Source organism: Trachypithecus francoisi, unplaced genomic scaffold, assembly GCF_009764315.1.
Source record: "Trachypithecus francoisi isolate TF-2019V2 unplaced genomic scaffold, Tfra_2.0 Lachesis_group6, whole genome shotgun sequence".
Lineage (NCBI taxonomy): Eukaryota > Metazoa > Chordata > Mammalia > Primates > Cercopithecidae > Trachypithecus > Trachypithecus francoisi.
The window spans coordinates 34,054,673-34,072,245 of record NW_022681471.1 but is presented as its reverse complement, the minus strand read 5'-3'; the positions used below and the strand labels follow the sequence as shown (position 1 = coordinate 34,072,245).

Below are 17,573 nucleotides of genomic sequence, written 5' to 3'. Positions count from 1 at the left end.
GGAAGATGTATTTGAAAGGGCCAAGACTGGAGGCAGGAAGATAAATTAAGAAAAAAAATAGGGAAAGTTTGCACCTTAGCAAGAAGAGAAATGGAGAGAAAGGGTCAGATTTGAGAAATATTTAGGAAGTAAAACTGGCAGGACTTGGTAATGAACTCATTAGAGAATGAGTAAAGAAAGAGGGTGTAATAGTTTCGTAGATATCTTAGCCTATTTGGGCTTCTGTAACAAAATACCAGAGACTGGGTAGGTTATAAACAACAGAAATGTATTTTTCACTATACTGGAAGCTGAGTGCGTGAAAATAAAGGTGTTAGCTGACTTGGTGTCTGGTGAGGATCCACTTCCTAATTCATACATGGTATCTTCGCACTGCGCCCTTATGTGGTGGAAGGGGGTGAGCTAACTATGTGGGGTTCTTTTTATTAGGGTACTAATCCCATTCATGAGAGCTCTGCCCTCATGACTTAGTCATCTCCCAAAGTCTCCACCTAATACACCATCACCTTGGGGGTTAGGATTTTAACATATGAATTCCGAGTAAACACAAACATTCAGGCTGTAGCATTAAGACTGTAACATCAAAGTACCACAAATCAGGTGGCTTAGAACAAGAGAAATTTATTGTCTCACAGTTCTAGAGTCTAGAAATACGCAGTCAAATTGTCAGGGCCATGCTCCCTCTGAAACTCTGGGTAGAAACCTTCCTTGTCTTCTGGTGGTAAGAGTTGTTCCTTGACTTCCCTTGACTTGTGGCTGCATCACTCCAGTCTCTGCCTCTGTAGTCGCGTGGTGTTTGCCCTGTGTGTCTCTGTCTTCATATAAAGATGCCAGTCATACTGGGTTGGGGCCCACCCTACGCCGGTATTGCTTCAATGATCATATCTGCAATGACTCTGTTTTCAAATAAGGTCACATTCTGAGGTACTGGGGTTACAACTTCAACTTACCTTTTTGGGGGACACAATTCTGCCCATAACAGATGATCAAGTCAAAACTGCGCTTAGTTTGCTACCTAAGGGTCTATAGGGTATTGCCACTGGCAAGATAGGAAACACAAGTATAAGAGCTAGATGATGAATTCGATTTTCTAAAGGACATACGGGAAGAGCTGTTTTAGCGATCAGTTCTATAGGTCTGAAGTGCATCTCTTTAGATAGAAACAGGCTGTTATGACTTATGGGTAGCATCAGTAATTGGCTTCATGTTTTCATGGTTGAGAACATGAGATGATGGTTCACAAAGTTTTATAGCAACTGTTATTCTGGCAGGGCTGGTGATCTCTATCTTGAGCTGTTATCCTATCGTTCTCAGTAATTTTAGAACCATCAGTTGGAAAGTGTTCTTTATCAAAACTGAATCATTTTAATACCAACCCACAAAATAAAAACTAAAAAAAAATGTAAAACATCGAATCATTTTAATAAACACCTAAATCACCAACACAATATTTGAAAATGTTGTCAATTTTCTTAAGACTGATATAGGTAAATACTGTTTTAATATAAAAAATAATGGATGTTAGACATTCAGACATCCTCAATTGGAATAAACAATATATTCCCTTTTCAAAAATATTCTTTCTCTATGTGTTAACATTTGCAACTGTAGTTAACATCTTCATTATGTGAATAAACAAAATAATCATAGTTTACTATTGTTAACATCAATTTTATATTTTTATGAATGTTTTTAACTTTAAATATTTTACATATTTGATTTATAAAATTATTGTCACACAAATATGTTCCTTTTGTGCATCTCATTGAATTTAGTACCATGTTTGTTTTCTATCAACTTGAAATGCTTCAAAATTTATTTGTCCAAAACTCTAAAACTATTTTTAATTCCTAATTGGATTTTTCTCTTAATGCAGGAAGTCTTGCTGGAGTTGCTAGAACAATGTGTAGATGGCTTATGGAAGGCAGAACGTTATGAAATAATTTCTGAGATTTCCAAGTTGATCATTCCAATTTATGAGAAACGTCGTGAGTTTGAGGTAGGCAATTTGAACATTTTTATCATTGACTTATGTATTTTATTTTGGTTTTAGGGAAACAGTAATATAGTTCTGTTACTATTATTCTACTCAGTGTCCTCTGAAGAATATAAGGTTCATTAGATTATGACTTTTGTATTTTATCATAGAATATAGATAGTCTATCATTTTGACATCCAATTTCAAAGTGACAATCCCTAAAAAGGCTATTAAATCCTAAGATTTTTTAATGTTTTCACCACAAAGGAATGATAAATGTTTGAGATGATAATTTACTAATTACCCTGTTTTGATCATTACACAATGTTGGCATGTATGGAAATAACATTCCCCCCATAAATTGTACCTCATAAATATGTACAATCATTATGTGTCAATTAAAAACAACGTAAAACTTCCTCTGGTCCTGCTTATGAAAAGAAAATAAAGTGAAACTTAAGAAGTCCATGGGCCGGGCGTGGTGGCTCAAGCCTGTAATCCCAGCACTTTGGGAGGCCGGGATGGGCGGATCACGAGGTCAGGAGATCGAGACCATCCTGGCTAACACAGTGAAACCCCGTCTCTACTAAAAAATACAAAAAACTAGCCGGGCGAGGTGGTGGGTGCCTGTAGTCCCAGCTAACTCGTGAGGCTGAGGCAGGAGAATGGCGTGAACCCAGGAGGCAGAGCTTGCAGTGAGCTGAGATCTGGCCACTGCACTCCAGCCTGGGCGACAGAGCGAGACTCCGTCTCAAAAAAAAAAAAAAAAAAAAGAAGTCCTACCTTATATTCATTTATATTTTCCAAATGAATTGAGCTAAAAGATCCAAAATAGAAATTGAGATTTAAATTAGACCAGTGGTTCTGAAAAAAAAAATTTTTTTTTTTTTTGAGATGGAGTCTCACTCTGTTGCCCAGGCTGGAGTGCAGTGGCACAGTCTTGGCTCACTGCAACCTCTACCTCCTGAGTTCAAGCAATTCTCCTGCCTCAGCCTTCCAAGTAGCTGGGATTACAGGCATGCACCACCATGCCCCGCTATCTTTGTTATTACTAGTAGAGATGGGGTTTCACCATGTTGGCCAGGCTTGTCTCGAACTCTTGACCTCAAGTGATCCTCCCGCCTTAGCCTCTCAAAGTGCTGGGATTACAGGCATGAGCCACTGTGACGGGCCTGAAAATATTTTCATCTAGCAACCTTCCCTCTTTCAGAGCACAAAATAATCAGTGTTGTTTTCACTAAACCTTCACTTTAAAAAGCTGTCAAATTTCCATGTTACCCAGGAAAGAGGTATAGACATGATTGTATTCTTTGTAATTCAGCGGAGAAACTAAAGGTGCTGGCAGATGACAGTGGGGTGGGTAATAATACACTAGTAATAGCCCTATTATGAGAATTTTAAAATTTTGACTTGCCAGATAAACTATTGATAAAGTATAGTTAATAAAGTATAGTAGTATCATGAACAACAATTGCTACCAGCACTAAACATGATTTTTTAAATATTCAAGTCTCTTAGTCCATATCATAATTTCTATCGCTGCTGTACTGGGAAGGGATGATTTAGGATTCAAGCCATTTTTAAAAAGCAAGGCAATTTATTCTTAAATAAAACAGTTAGACCTTTCCTTGTTGACGTAGTTTCTAAGAGTGAACACACATAGATTTAATATAATCTGAGCAGTGTTTTTGTCTCTCCTCCAAACTGGCTCTGATCAAACTCACTTTTTCTTCCCAGATTCTAGGTCTTCCTCTCTCTCTGCCATACGTTTGGTGTAAATGGGGCATGCCTGAAAACTCATAGTAGAATTCAAGTGAATATAGTAATAAGCTGAAGTTAAGTATAGGTCATACAGATGGCAAAGAATAGCCTATGAGACAAAACTAGATTTGCCATTACCCCTCCTATCACAGCATTACATCTGAAGAACCTTTGTAGTAATTTCAAAATAAAGTCCCCATTTTCTGACTCTTAGGATGAAGGAAGTTCTGGCTGTTAGAAACCCAGGGAGCCTTTTGCTACTTAGCCAACCAGTAGGGAAGAAAGAAAAATATATCTTCTCTACACATTAAAGAAAATTATGTTTTCTATAGGGGAACTACTCCTATTTCCTTGGAGGGGTGTAAGGGTCTGTATAAATCCCCTAGCACTCTGTATAGATGAAGTAATTGTGTTTAGGACTGATGTAGCTGGAGTGTAGTAGTGCACGCCTGTGATCCCGGCCATTTGGGAGGCTGAGGTAGGAGGATTGCTTGAGTCCAGGAGATTGAGGCTGCAGTGAGCTATGATTGAGACACTGCACGCCAGCCTTGGCTAAAGAACAAGATCCAATCTCAAAACAAAACCAAAAAATAGAACACTGATGCATACTTTTCCAGTGTATCTCTATGGAATGAGCTGAAAACTATCAGAGATAGCAGCCAAGGTAAGGAAGATTTCCCTCCAATTGAGCTCAATTGTAAAACATAATATAGGAAGAATTTTAGAGAAAGAAGCTTGTGTGTTCTTCCTTTTTTATTGAGGTGACATTTATGTAACATACAATTAACCATTTTAAAGTATAGAAGTCAGTGGCATTTAATATATTCACAGTGTTGTGCACCCACCACCTCTTTCTAGTTTTAAAACTCCCCAGAAAAACACTCCATACCTATTAAGTAATTACTCCCCACCCCACTCCCATTTTCCAATAACCACTAACCTGCTTTCTGGATTTGCTTATTCTGAATATGTCATTTAAAAGGAATACAGATTGAGCCTCCCTAATCTGAAAATTCGAAATCATAAATGCTCCCAAATTTGAAACTGTTTGAGCATGGTCATGATGCTCAGTGGAAATACTCACTGGAACATTTTGGATATCAGATTTTCAGATTAGACATGTTCAGTTGGTAAGTCCAATGCAAATATTTCAAAATCTCAACACTTCTGGTCCAAAGCATTTCAGATAAGGGATACTCAACCTGTAATATATATGTGACCTTTTATGTCTGGCTTCTTTCAGTTAGCAAAATTTTTTTTTTAAATTGAGACACAGTCTCACTCTGTCACCCAGGTTGGAGTACAGTGGCGTGATCTCAGTCACTGCAACCTCTGCCTCCTGGGTTCAAGTGATCCTGACACCTCAGCCTCCCAAGCTATGAGGCGCACACACCACTCCTGGCTTATTTTTGTATTTTTAAGAGAGATGGGGTTTCACCATGTTGTCCAGGCTGGTCTCAAACTCCTGACCTCAAGTGATCCACCTGTCTCAGCCTTCCAAAGTGCTGGGATTACAGGCGTGATCCACCGCACCTGGCCTGTTAGTGTCATATTTAGAGGTTCATATATCAGTTGTAGCATATATCAGAACTTCATTCTTTTTTATGGCTGAGTAAGATTCCATTGTATGGATACACTGCAGATTGCTTATCCATTCATCCATTGATGGGCATTTGGGTTGTTTCACCTTTTGTCTATTATGAATAGTGCTGTTGTAAACATTCACATACAAGTTTCTGTGTGGATATATAATTTCAATTCTCTTGAATATGTACTAGGGAGTAGAATTGCTGGATCATTTGGTAATTCTATGTTTAACTTTTTGACACCCACGAAGCTGTTTTCCACAGTGGCCGTACCATTTTACGTTTCAATCATCAGTGTACTAGGATTCCTATTACTTCATATCCTCACCAACATTTGTTATTTTCTGTTCATTTTATTTTGTTTTGTAAAATCCATCCTAGTGCATGTGAAGTGGCACCTCATTGTCTTGGTTTGCATTTCCTTAATGACAATGAGATTGAGTGATTTTTCATGTCCTTGGCTGCTTGCACATCTTCTTTGGAGCAATGTCTATTCAGATCCTTTGCCCATTTTTAAAATTGGTTTGCATATATTTTGTTGTTGAGTGGTAAGAAGTCCTTAAATATTCTGGGTACTAACCCTTATCAGATCTGTGATTTGCATATTTTTTTTCCATTCTGTAGGTCGTCTTTCACATTTTTGATAATGTTCTTTACACAATGTGCTCTCTTTTTCTGGAAGTGCAGAAAAACATATCCTTTGGAAATATCTGTGAACTTGCATAAAAGCAGCCCTCACTGCAGCTTACACCATTACTTATTGTTATATTTGCATTTTATTTTCTCTCTTTAAATATGTGGATTGTTTATTCTCATGTCTCTCTACCTGAGGGCTCAAGCAAAGCATTTGGCTGCCCTTTCGGTTAAAAATATTGAGACCCTAGAAGATAGTAGTTGATAATACAATATTTCAAAATTAAAAATGTCCATTGAGATGTGAATAAAATGAAGCATGATGTTAAAAAGTACAATGTTGTTGAGGAACAGAAAACCACATACCGCATGTTCTCACTCATAAGTGGGAGTTGAACAATGAGAACACATGGACACAGGGAGGGCAACAACACACACAGGGCTTGTTGTGGGGTGGGGGGTGGGGGGTGAGGAGAGGGAACTTAGAGGACGGGCCAATAGGTGCAGGAAACCACCATGGCACACATATATCTATGTAACAAACTTGCACGTTCTGTACATGTAGCACCCCCCCTTTTTTTTAGAAGAAATTTCTTTTAAAAAGAAATACAGTGTTATTTTACCATTTTAAGTTCTACCCTTAGACCTAAAGTTGTTGAGGACTGTCTAATTGTTACAAAGGGAGATGAGTAGGAATGACCCCACCAAGACCATTTTGAAAAGAATATACTGGTGCTTTTTATTCTTGTACATTCATCTTGAAGACATTTAGTAATTAAACAAAAAAAAAAGCTGATTTGTATATTTTTATTTTTCAGAAACTTACTCAAGTTTATAGAACTCTTCATGGAGCTTACACAAAAATTCTGGAAGTTATGCACACAAAAAAGAGACTTTTAGGCACTTTCTTCAGAGTTGCCTTTTATGGCCAAGTAAGTGTACTTGAGTTCATAACGTTTTCCTTTTTAAACATTCACCTTTGAATTACTAGTTTACTGTAGCAGCTAGGATTCTGTCCAGATAGAGTGCCTATTACAACAGCAGAGAGCCTCTTTTGTATGTATAAAGTTCACTTTGGTTCTCATATCTAAATCCTTCAGGTCGGAATACGAAATAGAAGGTTTTGATTTCTGTCAGTTTCATTTTCTGTTAAGCTTTTTAAATTAAATATATAGTAGTCAAAACTTTTAAATAAAAAACAGGTAAGTGTACAGGGAAGGAAAAAACCTAGTTTGGAAATCTTCCTCAGACCATACGTTTATATGATTATAAATTTGAAAATTATCAGGAATTTGAAAATTCTCATGTATTTGAAGTTCAAAGGGTAAATACATGCATGGGACTTTTAGTAATATTATTCAAAATATTTCAAATATATTATACTAGCTATTTAATAGATTTTCTTTAAATGTTGTGTTTGCTCGTATTATTTATGTTATTATTTGTTTAACTTTATAATAGTCTTTTTTTGAAGAAGAAGATGGAAAGGAGTACATCTATAAAGAACCAAAGCTCACTGGCCTCTCAGAAATTTCCTTGAGACTTGTTAAACTTTATGGTGAAAAGTTTGGCACGGAGAATATCAAAATAATTCAGGATTCAGACAAGGTAACACATACCCTACATTTTGAAATCATTATTTGCTAGTTCCAGGCATTGTACATTGCTCCTGACTTTTTCCTTTTTTAACTGGTAGAGAAGCATGAAAATAGAGCTTTCCAGATAATAAAAGAAAGAACAGGAGTTTTGGAGTCAGAGATAACACGTTTCAAATCTCTACTCTCTGCCACTCACTAGCTGTGTGACCATGGGGAAGGTACTTAACTCTCTGTGCTTCATTGTTCTTAGTAATAAGTGGAGATAATAATAGTAGTATTTTCCTCATGAGGTTGTTGTATGGATTAGATGAGTTAATATATGAAAGTATAATCACTTTCCTGGTACATAAAAAGCATTCGCTAATAATAACAAGCTAGCGTGCTCACTAAAGGGTTAGATATTATCGTAAATGCTATTGTACATCATGATTCTCCATTACATCATGATTAAAATCCTCTTGGAGCACACATTTTATTTTAAGATGTCCTTAGTTCAGTAATAGTGACTGTAGTTAACATTTGCAATGAAATAGGTTTAGGAGAGATCCTTGAGCCTTGCTCTAAAAGTTTTCCATCCCACTGGGCCCTGCCAAGGCATAGTGAGAAGGCTTACGTCATAGCAAGAGAGGCCCTTTCCTAGGAAATGCATAGTTCCCTATAGACAGGATTTGGGGGAAGCACTGTAGGAATGCCTGACTGTCCTTAGTTGCCTTGGGTGTGCCCAGACTTAGAGCTGATTTTTAAGGGTAGGAAGGACATATAAAGTTCAAGATTTGGATCCACAGCAATATTTACTGAGTGACTATGATATGCACAGTGCTATGCAGAACACTTAAAAGCTAGCAGGAAGCATTACCATAGTGAAAAAGCCCATGGCTATTGTAAAGACACTTCATTGTCTACCATGAAAATAATATCTTCACTTTGTAGACTTACATATATCTCTGGAGATGACTTTATCTTAAACATAAACCTAAGACATTTAAAAATAGATTTAGCTTTTCGATCCGCCATCTGTGGTGGAGCCGCCACCAAAATGCAGATTTTCGTGAAAACTCTTATGGGGAAGACCATCACCCTTGAGGTTGAACCCTCGGATATGATAGAAAATGTAAAGGCCAAGATCCAGGATAAGGAAGGAATTCCTCCTGATCAGCAGCGACTGATTTTTGCTGGCAAACAGCTGGAAGACGGACGCACTTTGTCTGATTACAACATTCAAAAGGAATCTACTCTTCATCTTGTACTAAGACTTCGTGGTGGTGCAAAGAAAAGAAAGAAGAAGTCTTACACCACTCCCAAGAAGAACAAGCATAAGAGAAAGAAGGTTAAGCTTGCTGTGCTTAAATATTACAAGGTTGATGAGAATGGCAAATTAGTCGCCTTCGTCGAGAGTGCCCGTCTGATGAATGTGGTGCTGGGGTGTTTATGGCAAGCCACTTTGACAGACATTATTGTGGGAAATGTTGTCTGACTTATTGCTTCAACAAGCCAGAAGACAAGTAACTGTATGAGTTAATAAAAGACACGAACTAACAACAAAAAAAAAGATTTGATGGTAGTTTCAAACGTAATATATGGCAAACACTCTCTACTTCTTATCAGTTTCACTATTTTGTGTTGTTTCATTGAATTGAAACAACAGAAGATTTTCTCCCCTTGCAGCCAGATAGTGTTAGACTTGTTCCCACAATATTGATTACTGTATAAATGAAAAGGTAACGAAAAGTCAGACTTTCTGTGCAACATGCAGTTTTCTACCTTATTCTGCCTCTGAAAACTGGGCCAAAGAATGCTAGTGACAAACCACAACAGGTGGCTGGACCCCTGATGTTTGTTATGTATCATACTTTAGTAGTTCCCTATCGGCAACAGGCATAATAAGCAGTTCCTGCTTTTAAAATATATTTATTGTTTTCTCAATGTGTGAAAGTAAAAATTTAAAATACTCTTTTCCTTGCCAAAGAACAAAATCTGCTTAAGGGCAAAGGCAATTTGAAGAGGAGTTTGGCAATGTCTTCCAATATTTTAAATGTATGTGTCCTTGGACCCAGCAAGTTCACATTTAACATTTTATCTTGTAGATGTACACATATAAATATATATGTTTAAAGTTGTTCACTGCCACAAAATTTATATAGCAAAAACCTGGAAGCAGTCTAACCGTCCATATGGCTGAAGAAATGGTGGTCTTACCCGTATAATGGATATAACCACCTAGGCGTTAAAAAGCACGAGAGATTTGTAAGTGTCCATATGAACCTATCAAGATACATATTTTTTTCTTTTCTTTTTCTTTTTATTTTTTTTCGAGACAGGGTCTCGCCCTGTTGCCCAGGCTGGAGTGCATTGGTGCCATCTTGGCTCACTGCAACATCTGCCTCCTGGGTTTAAGCAATTCTCCCGCCTCAACCTCCCTAATAGCTGGAATTACAGGCACCCACCACCACACCTGGCTAATTTTTGTATTTTTAGTAGAGATGAGGTTTCACCATGTTGGCCAGGATGGTCTCAAACTCCTAACCTCAAGTGATCCACCTGCCTCAGCCTCCCAAAGTTCTGGGATCACAGGCCTGAGCCACTGTGCCTTGCCGCTTTTAATTTTTTTCAAGACAGGGTCTGGCTCTGTCGCCCAGGCTGGAGTGCTCTGGCAGGATCACAGCTCACAGCAGCCTTGACCTCCTGGGCTCAAGCGATCCTCCCACCTCAGCCTCTTGAGTAGCTGGGACTACAGGTGTGTACCACCACACCTGGCTAATTTTTGTTTCTTGTGATTTTTTTTTTTTTTTTTTTTTGTAGTGATGGGGTCTCACTATGTTGCCTAGGCTGGTCTCAAACTCCTGGGTTCAAACAATCCTCCTGTCTTAGCTTCCTGAATAGGTGGGACTACAGGTGTGTTGCCACCATACCACAGCTAACTTTTTTATGTTTCTTAGAGACAGGATCTTGCTATGTTGCCCAGGCTGGTCTCAATCTTCTGCGCTCAAGCAGTCCTCCTGTCTTGGCCTCCCAAGCCCTGGGGACTACAGGCATGAACCACTGCACCTGGCCCCATGTAAATCTTTTAACTAAGCAATTTCTTTTCTAGGAATTTATACTAAGGAAAATATCAGAAAAAAGTGCACACAGTTTTAAATACAAGGATGTTCATCAGAACTTTATTTACAATAGCAAAAAGTTGGAAAACAGCCTGTCTCCACTAATGAGAGAATGGTCCAATAAGTCACCTTTATCCATACAGCCATTAAAAGTAATGTCAGTGACTATAGTGCAAACTGTTGGCCAGACATGGTGGCTCATGCCTATAATCTCAACACTAGGAGGCTGAGGTAGGAGTATCACTTGAGCCCAGGAGTTCCAAGCTAGCCTCAGCAACACAACCTCTACAAAAAAAATTTTTTTAATTAGCCAGGTGTGGTAGTGCATGTCTGTGGTCCCAGCTACATGGGAAACTGAAGTGGGAGGATCACTTGAGCCCAGGAGGCTGAGGCTGCAGTGAGACATGATCACACCACTGCACTTGAGCCTGGGCAACAGAGCAAGACTCCATCTCTAAATAAATAAATAAATAAGCTATGATACCTGTGTTTTTATTGAGGTGTAATTCACATAATGCACAATCAAAACAATGTTTAGTATGACCTCAATTTTCTGAATACATATGCATAGAAGAAAGATTAGAAGGAAATATATAAAAATGTGAATAATGGTCATTGCTGGGTAGTAGGATTACAGTTTTTTTTTTTAATTTTTATTATTATTATTATTTTTTGAGATGGAGTCTCACTTTGTCACCCAGACTGGAGTGCGGTGGTGCAATCTTGGCTCACTGCAACCTCCGCCTCCCAAGCTCAAGTGATCCTCCTGCCTCAGCCTCCTGAGTAGCTAGGACTACAGGCGCATGCCCAGCTAATTTTTGTGTTTTTAGTAGAGACAAGGTTTCACCGTGTTGGCCAGACTGGTCTCAAACTCCTGACCTCAAGTGATCCGCCTGCCTCGGCCTCTTAAAATGCTGGGATTACAGGCATGAGCCACCGTGCCCAGCCAATTACAGTAATTTTTAATTTCTTCATATGTTTCTGTAGTCTCCAAATAGATTTCTGTAACTTCTTATAATCAGAAGTAAGTGATTTTTAAAAAGAATGAAGACCCCCTTTATTGGAAACACAAGTATAATGGCAATCTTCCTCACTTGGTCTCGAAGAAGTTAGTAGGTTACCTTATCTCCTTTTCCCTTCCATTGAATAGGATTTTAAAAGAAAATAAATTAAATTTAAAAAAAAACCTTTCTTATTTTATAGGTAAATGCCAAAGAGCTTGATCCAAAATATGCTCATATACAAGTTACTTACGTGAAGCCTTACTTTGATGACAAAGAACTCACAGAAAGGAAGACCGAGTTTGAAAGAAATCATAACATCAGCAGATTTGTTTTTGAGGCCCCTTACACTTTATCAGGCAAAAAACAGGGCTGTATAGAAGAACAGTGCAAACGCCGTACAATCTTGACAAGTAAGTACAGTTTTACATGTTAACTTCTTATTTGTCTTGGTCTTTTTCAGTATACACGAGTAGCAGCTGGCCAGCTGGAACATATAACTGAAATTTTAATTATTATTTGTTCTGCTGTTCAGTTACAAGTTAGCACAAGCACGTCCATGTGATAAACCATCATTTTTCCATATGTCATCTATGATTGCCCAGAGGTGTCTCATAAAGAGAATTTCTCTCTGAATCCTGAAGTACTATATGGGACCCTCAGTCATCTGCTAGATAAAGCATGGGGAGAGTTAAGCACAACAGAGTTTTTTTCTTTAATTTGGCTATTTGAACAAATGATTTTCTAAAGACAGTAAATCAATCTTAACATTTTAATAGCTTCAAACTCGTTTCCCTACGTGAAGAAGAGGATTCCTATTAACTGTGAACAGCAGATTAATTTAAAACCAATTGATGTTGCCACTGATGAAATAAAAGACAAAACTGCAGAGCTGCAAAAGCTTTGCTCCTCTGCTGACGTGGACATGATTCAGCTCCAACTTAAATTGCAAGGCTGTGTTTCTGTGCAGGTACGCTGGTCGTCCAACATGTGTTAAATGTTTCTTGATGTTTCTTTTGCTTTTATAAGGGCACAGAGCAAGCATTAATTGTAATTGTGTGTTGGGCACTTACTCAGTGCAAAAACCTGTACATTATTTTTTATTCACTTAATGAAGATATTACATTGAATTTTTTAAAGTTTTGTGTTATGTCAGAGGACTTTAATGTAAGTCTGATGACTGTAGCGAAGCCCTGTATGTACATATCAGAAATCACTCACTAGAATATCGTCTTTGTAGATTATTTTCTTTAGTTAATGGTTTTTCGAAATAAACTTGTAATAAGCATATATTTCTCAGATATGGATTTCTTGTATATTTTGGAATTTTTAATAAAAAAGAGAAATGCCAAAACTTCTTTGATTATTGCATTCTGGAAACACTCTAATTTTTCTTCTATTGTAATGTAGGTCAATGCTGGTCCATTAGCATATGCAAGAGCTTTCTTAAATGACAGCCAAGCTAGCAAGTATCCACCTAAGAAAGTGAGTGAGTTGAAAGACATGTTTAGGTAAGTGATTTATAGTTTTCAGGTTAGACCCGTATTCTTTATCTCTATTTTCTTCTTTTAAAAAACAGCAAAGTATTGACCAAATGATACCCCTCCAAAAAGGGACATCTCTGTGATCTTTTACAATATCTAAATGACCTCCTAATGGCACTTTAAGTAATGAGAAAATGTGTGATCTGTTTCATCCTGCAGGACATTAACAATACCCTAGTGACCCAGGAGATTAAATCTGCCAGTTTACTATATTGCTTTGGATATTTTAAGTGACACAAACACAAGCCTATGTTCCTTATATGCTTTCCTTCTTCACCCAGTTGACCTCCTGTTACAGCATTTCAGACCATTTGGGGTAGGAATAGAAGTGGGGCAGGAAAGATTGCATATGCTCACTCCAGTCCCCTGTCCTTACTTCCACTTGGACACTGCCAAACTAGGGCATGCAATATCTTATCTTCAGTGAGCGGCTCTGTAAGCTAAGGCATATATGAATGCTCTTACATTAGAGAAATATCTTTAATATATAAAAGTTTTCATTCAGAAGAAGAAAAACAGTTGAGTAATATGGACTAAGGAGAAAGATGATAACCTATCCACTCATTTGCTCCCGACTTATTTTGTTTACTTTTCCTGTCTGTGTTTTATCAGCTGTTCCAGGGTGCAGAGTAACTAGTAGTCATTCATTCACCAGTATTTATTAATGCCTGGTACATGCAAAAGACTATTATATTAGTTGCTATGACAGGGATATAAAACAAATGGACAGTGAAGTACTTTGTCTCCTAAGACCTACACTCTAATTGTGGACATTAAACGTAAACACGTGAAATAATGGAAAAATACTTTTATGATAGGTCATCAACTCTCTGTTTTCCTTAGCAGCCCAGGAAAGATCCTTCATACCTGTACCACCCAGCACTGTACTAGCCACATAGTAAGCTCAAAATAAATTCTTTTTGAGCGAATGACTCATTATCTACAGGTACAAATTAATGTCAGCACAACTTTATCTGATAGAATGCCAAGTAAATGATTGAGCAAGTAGGCTTTCCAGAGGGTATGTGTTTTGAGCCAAGTCTTGAAAGAGATAAGAAATGAAACCATAAGGCAAAGGTGGAAAGGAAAGAAGGCATTTCCGATTTAGGAAGAGACATTAAGAAATAAATGCACCGTGAGAAAATAGAGGATTCTGATCTTCTTTCTAGGCAAGCCATGGCTAAACTGAGTTATCAAGTGGATTGTCAGTGAGACTTCCTAAGAATAAATAACAAAACCTTTATCTTTGATATTCATCCATAGGAAATTTATACAAGCATGCAGCATTGCACTTGAACTAAATGAGCGGCTAATTAAAGAAGATCAAGTTGAGTACCATGAAGGGCTAAAGTCAAATTCAGAGACATGGTAAAAGAATTATCTGACATTATCCATGAGCAGGCAAGTATTAGGGTGACTGAAACTGAAAACATGATCTGCGGGTCCCGAAATTGTTGCTTAGCAAAATATAATGGTTCAAAATGCATAACCTTAAAGTCTATATTTTAAATTTTTTCCATATTCTCTTTAATAATTTAAGTGATACAATACAAATAAAATTTGCAACAATTATCTAAAGTGGTTAGTGATGCGATTATCAGTAAGAAACCATGTTGTTTTTTGTGCTCCAGTGTCATTAGAAGCGAGAGGTTGAACTGAGGTATACCATTATCAAATAGACTACGTAGTTTGTTTTTAGAAACTAGTTGATGAGTTTCTATTCCTCATAATGCATAGAAAAAGCAGCAAAAATTCCTCCTTCACAAAAGATGTAAGACAATTGCACATGCTATTTTAAGTGAATATCTACTAGATTACAGTTATTTCATTTGCATGCAGCTGCATGACCTAGTGTTGAACTCTAAATTATTCAAATTGAAAACAAATTATTCAGTTTACTGTTATTATTGTGATCAAGATATTCTGAGTGGCCATTTTATAAAATTTTGTTTTCCTTTTGAAGCATGGATTTTTCAAATCCCACTTGTCTGTATCAGTTATTCCTATAAAATATGGCTATTTCTCTTAGATATAGAGACCAATAATTTAGATTCTTAATATTATGTATTGATAGCTAACCAAGAAAACTCTTAGTTTCTATTGGCTTATATTTATGCAAGCCATCCTGTCATTATGAACCATACTTGGGTGTGCCTTACTTTTGGCAAATGTTGACTTTATAGTGAATTGAGTTTCATATAAAAGAGAGCCACCTTGTAGTCATACACTTTGAGGCATATATTAATACTGAACAAAAAAGACAAGTGTTAATGTGTACTGAAATTTGAAATATTCTCTTGAGCTCCATAAACGATTACTTGGCAAAAAGACATGGCTGGATATTTCTTGTCCCCTTTCAATGTAATCTGTTACAGAATACCAGAGTATATAGTCCTTTCAAAAAATTCAACCTTTTGATTTTTTTTTTTTTTTTTTTTTTTTTGAGACAGAGTCTCACTCTGTCGCCCAGGCTGGAGGCAGTGGCGCAATGTCAGCTCACTGCAACCTCCGCCTCCTGGATTCAAGTGATTCTTCTGCCTCAGCCTTCCGAGTAGCTGGGACTACAGACACGTGCCACCACGCCTGGCTAATTTTTTGTATTTTTAGTAGAGATGGGGTTTCACCATGTTAGCCAGGATGGCCTCGATCTCCTGACCTTGTGATCCACCTGCCTCAGCCTCCAGAAGTGGTGGGATTACAGGCGTGAGCCACCACGCCTGGCTGCTTTTGATTTTTAAAAGGATTTATATTGTCATAAAGCTATAAATTACAGTTTTCTTAGAGTTGGGGATGGTCATTGTAGCATCTGTTGAGTATGTTTCGTAATTTCTTAGCAATAAGTACCCTCCTTGCCTGTCACATCTGACCAGCATAGATAATCAATTATTCATCTCTTAACATTCTAGTATGCTTTCAGATTAGTGTCACGAGTTAATATTTTTGGAAGAGGAAATTTCTCTATTATAAATTTTATTTAAGCCTTATGATTTGTAGCAATACAAATGATATGTCTCAATACTGCCACTATAGATCAGTCTGTGGGCTTAATACTGAAGTGTCACAACTGACTTGAGAACCAAGTATTGAAAGCTTGAGACCTAAGTTAGGACTTTATGGTAAAGAGACGGATATAATGTATTTACCGTTTTTTACCTCAATCTACTTTAAGTACAAGATTTCTGTTGCCTTTTCTTTGGATTACACAAAATGGATCATTTAAAAAATATTTAAACTAATATGAATGTCTATGTTTATATACTTATTGGAATACAATCTTTAAATTTTATATTTATAAAGTTCTCCCTTTCCAAGAAAAATCTTCTATATCAATTAGCTTATACAATTATAGTGTGTCTTTAGAAATGTGCACTTAAGACTTTTACCTTCATTTGCTATTATTTTCAAGTCTTCAGGGAAGGCACATGGGTATCTGCATGTTTCAAAAGTCCCATAGATGATTCTGAGAACCACTGTGTTAGATCATTCATAAACTCATATCAGAGTCTACCATTTAGAGCTCTTGTTGTGACCATCTGTTAAAAAATATTTTAAAGATTGTGTTACCTCGCTTTTTGTTGAATTTTGCATTTTACAGTCTTTGTTTTTCTTAATGAGTAACTAGGTATTTTCTGCTTTTTTGATATGCTGCCTTTGTAATACAGCTGTGAAGACTTAAGTCGGTAATGTTATTCTTTGCTCTCTCTGCTTTCTGTCTTTTTCAATAACTAAGTGTCAGTGATAAATTGAAATATGCCTGCAATTTCATATACACATTCTTTTTTGGCAGTGGCTTCATGATAACCATGCTGATTTCTTTTGTTTTAGATATTACAAGAAGACACGATGCATTCTCCCTGGATGAGCAACACATTACATGTATTTTGTGCAATTAGTGGTACATCGAGTGACCGAGGTTATGGTTCCCCAAGATACGCTGAAGTGTGAGGAAATGCAAATGTACGTGACAATGAGACTGACCTTTCTCAGGAATATTGGAGCTGTGCAAATGTTAAAATTTAAAGATTTGATATACATGGAGTGTTTCTTCTCGACACCAAAATTTTCATGTGTTCCAACAGGGTGCTTACATATTTGTAAATAAGCAACTTGAAAGTGCCTGGAAAATTGCACCACTGTGCTTGGTTTGTACTTTTTTAGGTAAATCTATATGCTGAAAAGTAGAGCTCAAAAACAGTAGTTCAATTTGCTTAATTATTGCTTAAAATAATAATGGTACTATGTAAAATTGTATAATGGAATACAATAAAAGGTAAAACTTATTTGTAATTAGAAGTGAAAGAAATAATACTTTGAACTTAGCATTTTTCTTGACAAGAAGCTCAATTCATTATCATAGTAATCCTTGGTAGGAGG

At 37.1% G+C, this 17,573-nt stretch overlaps 1 protein-coding gene and 1 pseudogene across 1 annotated transcript in view; both read left to right on the top strand.

The window, feature by feature from the left end:
- The window catches only part of DOCK11 (dedicator of cytokinesis 11), a 195,686-nt gene extending 178,542 nt beyond the window's left edge, over nt 1-17,144 (top strand). Inside the window, 9 exon segments of the mRNA XM_033201715.1 lie at nt 1,877-1,999; nt 6,777-6,890; nt 7,420-7,566; nt 11,858-12,068; nt 12,435-12,625; nt 13,066-13,166; nt 14,463-14,551; nt 14,554-14,600; nt 17,025-17,144. Coding sequence (XP_033057606.1) covers nt 1,877-1,999; nt 6,777-6,890; nt 7,420-7,566; nt 11,858-12,068; nt 12,435-12,625; nt 13,066-13,166; nt 14,463-14,551; nt 14,554-14,600; nt 17,025-17,144 — 1,143 coding nt within the window.
- On the top strand, nt 7,596-9,095 carry LOC117078221 (annotated as a pseudogene).
- Nucleotides 17,145-17,573: the final 429 nt, after the last annotated feature.